Source organism: Nicrophorus vespilloides, unplaced genomic scaffold (assembly GCF_001412225.1).
Source record: "Nicrophorus vespilloides isolate i.1.1-1 unplaced genomic scaffold, Nicve_v1.0, whole genome shotgun sequence".
Lineage (NCBI taxonomy): Eukaryota > Metazoa > Arthropoda > Insecta > Coleoptera > Silphidae > Nicrophorus > Nicrophorus vespilloides.
This window is the reverse complement of record NW_017098651.1, coordinates 7288-14155: the sequence shown is the minus strand read 5'-3', so window position 1 is coordinate 14155 and position 6868 is coordinate 7288. Positions and strand designations below refer to the sequence as shown.

Below are 6868 nucleotides of genomic sequence, written 5' to 3'. Positions count from 1 at the left end.
ATTGATTTACTCGAAAACTCTAATAGGTAAAATGAATCCAATATATGCATATGAAAGCTGAATGTTTGGGGAATTCAGCAAGTATATATACATTCCTCTGCTATTATTTCTTTGTTGGCAGAGCACCCTTGAAATCATATATAGACAAAATAACCCAGCTTTCTCGCCCCTTCGGCGATCTGCCCCAGATCTGCTTCCGTCTCGTGCTTTATCTTTGACCATCTGCAGCATCTGAAATTTTATAAAACGGATAATTTATTTACATTTTCAATATTTTTACGTTTATTTTATAACATATTATAAAAAAAAAAAGCCCACCGTATTGTTATACCACATTACTATTGTTTCGTAATGTGGAAACATTCAAAATATTGAATGTGAACAGAGAACCGGATGGCAGTTGCGGTGGCATATTCATCCCGGATTTTAAATTAATTGAGTTTCACATTTATAAAAAAAAAACATAAAAAAAAAGATGGAAACTTGTTGGTGCAACGGTTCGATTTCGATATTGCGTTTAAATTGGGTTCGGCGGAAAGCAGAAAAACCACTCAAAACATTATTGTCCGTTAACCAAAAGTTTTTAAATGGATTTGCAAATCGTTTTGATTCTATACTGGGCGTCTCCGAATGAAACGCCCTAATGTGTGATCCTAGCAGTTAGGCCGTTTATTCGGGGAGGCCCTGTGCAGAAATCTTCGTTTCCTTACACCTCCAAAAGAGAAGATATCCTCAACGTCTGTTCAAGGTATTTTTTTTTGTTGTTGTTGTATATATTGATTTACAGTTTTAGCTAAATTTTGATATTTAAACAAGACATATGTTTGATTATATCAGCGATTTTTAACCGGTGTACTGTGAAGTATTATTTTCTAATGAAGTCAGGACACATTTGAATTATTGGTACAAGTGGGGCCTGAGATAAAAAAAAACTTGAGAAACACTGGACTTTTTCTATAGTAAAATTATGTTTTGAACAATAATTAGAGCTTATAATTTCTTGGTTTCATATCTTTTGTTCATACCAATTTTTATGTCAATTCAAAAGTTATATAAATACATTCATAACTTATTTAAACTATTTTATATTAGATAGAAGATGGGATGATGAAATATTCGAGCTATGATCGCGTTCAACAACTTTGGGTTCCATCTGGTTATTTTATAACTCTAGTGTTTGGAAGAATTGCTTCATTTTTCTTGGTCACCAATGCCCGGCTTTTATGTCCACTTATCATCATTTATTGGGCTATGTTTCCTTCCCATTGCCGTTTATGTTCCGCTATTCGCCTCATTATTTAGGTCACTCTACTTCCTTCTGCTCTCCGCCTTTTACTGCCACTCAGCGAAATTCTCATCTAACTTTCTTTCAGCCGTATTCAATGAGTTCAATCATGGCTGTTTCACTTTAAATCCTCCGTATTACGATAAAAGTTAACATTTTAAACGCTTTGTAACAGCTTGTAACTTTGTTCTTTAAAAGTCCATATAATCTAATTGTTTTATAACTAAATGTAAATTACTACTATTTAATATGTTAAAATCTTTGCAACTGTGACAAAAGTTATCCATATTTTCTTTAATATTAAGTAACTTTTGAATTTGTACTTTATTCCACTAAAATCTTTATTATGAAAGTATTTTATAAATAATTTTTATACGATTGATTAAATCTTTGTCTGTTTTGTCTTCCAATCCATTACATACGAGTTTAATATGTTAAAGGCTTAGTAAATGCGATTTAGACATAGTTTCTATAAAATTAAATTAAATTTAGAAGTGGAAATTTTAAATTTCTTTTTTATTCTACAAATATAATCTTGACTATATTACTTCAAAAATCAAACATATTCTATTAAATTAGACTTAAGTCTCTATTATATATATTTTCTATAACATTAAGTAGACCTACAAGTGACTTATATCTCTATTAGATGATCCATGATTCAAATCTATAAATTATACAAAAAACAGTATACAAAATTATTATTTTTATAAATAAATTATCGATTTTTTTGTTTGTTTATACAGTCTGATTACCCGGACTATACGAGGTATTGCTGTATATTTTCAACTAAATCAAATGCAAATATATAAACTTTGACTATTTTACTTCTAATTAATCATTTTACTAAAAATATTATCAAGTTAAAGTCTTAGAAACTGTGAATAAAATTAGACATATTTTTTTATAAAATTAAGTAGACTACAGACTTGTATAAATGTATTTTACGTAATGTTTCCAGATTCCATTTTCTTGATTGTTAAAGTAAAAAACTTCTGAATCATAGATTTTACTTAGTAAATCATTTGATATAAATATTCAGATAATAGAAAAGCGTGAACTATTTAAAATGTACTTCGTTTTCTTTCATTTTTTTAGAAGAAAAAAAAAATGATTGAAATATCACTTATATACAAACCAATTAATTTCGATGCAAAAACATGCATCTATAAAAACTTTCTGGTTAAGAAAATTATATAATTTCTTAAAGTTTTACGATTAAAATTGATTCTGGTTTCTATTTTACTTAAAATTACTTTTAAATTTCGTTACAATTTCAAATATATGTGTAGTGTGTGTAATAATATTTTATATCATTTATTTGTCGTGAACAAATATTACGTGGATGTCCACAATCGTGGGAAGAGCAGAGAACAGAATTTCAAGGAAAGCACTCAATTGAAATCCACCGGGATTGTGTTAGGTGTTACGCTCCAAAGAACATGACAATGCACTGCTTCGGAGACGGAAATGAAACGTATCTGTCTGTAATAAGATGGAGCAAAAAGTAATGAAACTGTAAAAGTTAGATCAATGTTTCAATATTTCCAAATTTTGATATTTATATAATTTCATTATAGTTGAATTCTATGAACTGAAAACATTGTTAAGAAATTATTAACCAAATTTTTATAAATACAAAATTAAAACAAATTATACATTTTTAATTAATAAAAGAAACATGAATAAATATTTTTGAAATTCAAGATAATTTCAACACATTGATGTGTTTTTTTTTATTGTATTTATTTAAGACTTACAAAAATTGTAATATGAAAATCAAGAAAAAACATTATTAAACAAGAGAAATCAACTTGGTTATTTTATTTTTATATTTATATCGAAATATAATTATGTAGTGTAAACTCGATTTGTTCTAATAATACATTCCAAAATCTGTTCTAATACCTAATTACAGTAAAACCTGTTTTTGTGCGGTAGATAGGGACCGCATAAAAGAAACCGCACAAAAAAATTCTTACATATAACAAATAAATCGGTAGCAATCGCAAGCCCGACAACCGAAATACCGTCTATCGAAATCCCGACAGTGTCTTTTATTATTATAAATTTCTACAATAACATTTTTATGCTAGTCGGGATTTCGATATAGTTGGGATTTTGATACAGTCGGGATTTCGAACGTCGGGATTTCAATAGACGGTCTTTCGGTTGTCGGGCTTGCGATATAGACCCCAAATAACTATATACAATACATTACAGAAAATATCATCATAATTTACGAAATACATGAGAAAGTGCATCCAAACAAAATAAACAATTAAATTACACATGGAAACATTTAATTTCCCATTGTATATATGGAAATATTTTCAAAAATGCACATATTCTTGTGATGAATTTGTCCAAAATCGACTAACAGAATCGTTTGAGCAGTCTGTACATATGCACACTGATAGAAAACATTAGAAAACATATACCGAATAAAAAAAATCGCATAAAAAAGGACCCCACAAAACCAGGTTCTACTGTATTCAATAGCTAATTAAAAAGGTAGAGAAACGGATTATTACAATAAAAAATCGTGAACTGTGGTTTTTAATAGTGGAGGATCCACAACATTTTTACTTCATTTGAAGTAAACGTGCAATTATTAATTAAATAATTAATGTCAATAATATACAAAAACTTACATACAATGGAATGAACCATAACGAGCAAAACTGTAACTTAACTTTTAATCAAATAAAAACACTAGCAAATTATAAAATTGACCTAACGATTATTTTCTATTTCATTTTTAACAAGATTATTTGTCGATTATTTATAACAATAAATGCGAAAAGTACACAGAAAACTGTTTAATAAAACTTACATTTCAACTAAAATTTAAATGACAAAAATAAATAATCAAATTAAGACTTTTAGTCTAGTATAAATTGTCGTGTCCCGGGTTTAAGAAATCCTTGGACACCGTGGATTATCGCGTAGTTATGTCGGTGTGGAGTCTTTATTATATAGTTATAGTATATAGTTTGATTATACACATCGGAGTTTTATTGAGAAGTCAACTACATAATAGTTGATCTCATGGATTATTAACTAAAAGTTACATTCTCCTCTTAAGATAGTATTTATGAAGTAAGTGTTCTTCCTTGGACTCTCCCAAGGAATACTAACTTCTCAGTTCGACCCCTTAGCTAAGACTTCCTCTCTATTCGGTCTCCTGACTAAGACTAATTATATAATACAAAAATGTGTTCATTTCAAGAAGGGGCTGCGTGGGAGGTAAGAGTTTGCAATAGACGCAACTATACGATTTAATGTGTAACCGTCCTTCGGAATATTCCAATAGTTATTCTAAATAATCACGTACAAGTGTCCGTTTGTATATTTGATGGATACGTTAAATATGATTTGTAATAATTAAGAGGAAAGTGTTAGGCCTAACAAATATACATATTAGTTATACAAAAATTCTCAAAAAATTTGAGTTGGCAAGAAAGCAATTTCGGTTTTGTAGTGTGAAATAGAACTGAAGAACTTCAAGAATAAACTTTATAAATTTTCTATTTTGTTCAATTACCTTTTAGCATCTTTGTAACATCTTTATAATTCCTCACTCATAGAAGTTATTAGCAAAAAAAAATCAACTTCAAATATATCGTTATAAATTTCAGCAGCCTTTGCAGAAATTAAAGAGTAAAATATTCATTTTTGCATATCATGGTTCCCAAACTATGTAGGTTTGCGGCACCCTTAATATATCAGAATTTGTCTGATATATTAACTAATAGTTGCAAACATAATTAAGTGCAATTTGCTAATAACTAGTCTAAAAGTGACATCTGTCAAATGTCAAAAGAAATAAATCTATTTCTTTTTATCCACACAATATATTAGTTTTTCATTTAGAAAGTTACATTTCAATTCATATGTTGCTTATTAATTACTTAATAGTTATGTTATCTAATTATTGTTTGTATTATTATTATTATTATTTCAGGACTGAAAACAATCATAAATGCGTTGCTGCATTCGTTCAAGCAATTAGCGGAGGTAATGACGTTAACGATCTTCTGTCTGATGGTCTTCGCGCTGTTCGCCCTGCAAGTGTACAAAGGGGAACTTCGCAACAAGTGCGTCCTTAAGATGGACGACCACAACGCGTCCTACGAAGTCTGGTACAAGTAAGTTACACCTTCTGAATTTTAATATCTATGAAAAAGGAGCAGCAAGAAGAAGTGGTAAAATAAAAAAAAAATAGGACTGGAAGGTGCTTCCATTCTACGAGAGTAACGTTCGGGTAATATCTATGTTAGACGCCCAAGTCTACCACCCCCCAACACCCCCCATTTTTACATTTAGTTCCTACTTCATATTCCAGTTCAATCTTGAACTTAGATTTATATACACCCACAACGGCTCTACGAAATTTCCTTTCTTATACCACTTATTACGTGTTCACGCCCGGCGCTTTCACACTTTAATCAAAAACTTTTCGACGCAAACTATAAATTACTCAGGCATCCAACAAACAGTTACATTTATTTTCAGACGAATATTACACATCTACATGAATATTTTTACTAGATAATATTTTAGTATCTTTAAATTTATTCAATAGTTCAAGTACTTTAGATAATTAGAAGTAAATAAATTTAAGTACTAATAATTATTATATAATCTAATTAATTTTAGGTTAATGTAAATTTAAACTTTCTAATAGATAGTGGCATCAATAGATTTATTTAATTGTGTTTGGTATAACTTTATAAATTTATTTTACGAAAGCATAAGTTGACATAATGTTATAGAACCGTTCTGTCGTCTGCCAAAAAAAAAAAGATTATTTCATTTATCGTAAGACTGTTGTGTATTTGACATATTGTCAAAATATGACGTTTAAACAACAAGTCGACGTATTTCCAAAGAATTTCCTGACAAATGATATTTACAAATGACATCTGTCAAAATTTCAAAAATAAACTAAAATATGACGATTAAACAAATCGTCGACATATTTCCAAAGATCCTCTCCTGTCAAAGGATATTTACATATGACATCTGTCAAATAAAATTTCAAAAATAAATTAAAATATGACGTTTAAATAACATGTCGACGTATTTCCAAACAATTTCCTGACAAATGATATTTACAAATGACATCTGTCAAATAAAATTTCAAAAATAAACTAAAATATGACGTTTAAATAACATGTCGACGTATTTCCAAACAATTTCCTGAAAAATGATATTTACATATGACATCTGTCAAATAAAATTTCAAAAATAAACTTGTCGACATATTTCCAAAGAACCTCCTGACAAATGAAATTTACAAATGACATCTGTCAAATAAAATTTCAAAAATAAACTAAAATATGACGTTTAAATAACATGTCGACGTATTTCCAAACAATTTTCTGACAAATGATATTTACAAATGACATCTGTCAAATAAAATTTCAAACATAAACTAAAACATGACAATTAAACAAATCGTCCACATATTTCCAAAGATCCTCTCCTGTCAAATGATATTTACAAATGACATCTGTCAAATAAAATTTCAAAAATAAACTAAAATATGATGTTTAAATAACATGTCGACGTATTTCC

The 6868-nt window shown here is 28.8% G+C and overlaps 1 protein-coding gene across 1 annotated transcript in view; it reads left to right on the top strand.

Annotated features, from left to right (window-relative positions):
- Nucleotides 1–5248: 5248 nt before the first annotated feature.
- The window catches only part of LOC108562953 (sodium channel protein 60E-like), a gene marked incomplete at both ends in the record, with an annotated part of 4504 nt that continues 2884 nt past the window's right edge, over nt 5249–6868 (top strand). Inside the window, one exon of the mRNA XM_017921469.1 lies at nt 5249–5436. Coding sequence (XP_017776958.1) covers nt 5249–5436 — 188 coding nt within the window. The remainder of the gene's footprint in view (nt 5437–6868) is intronic.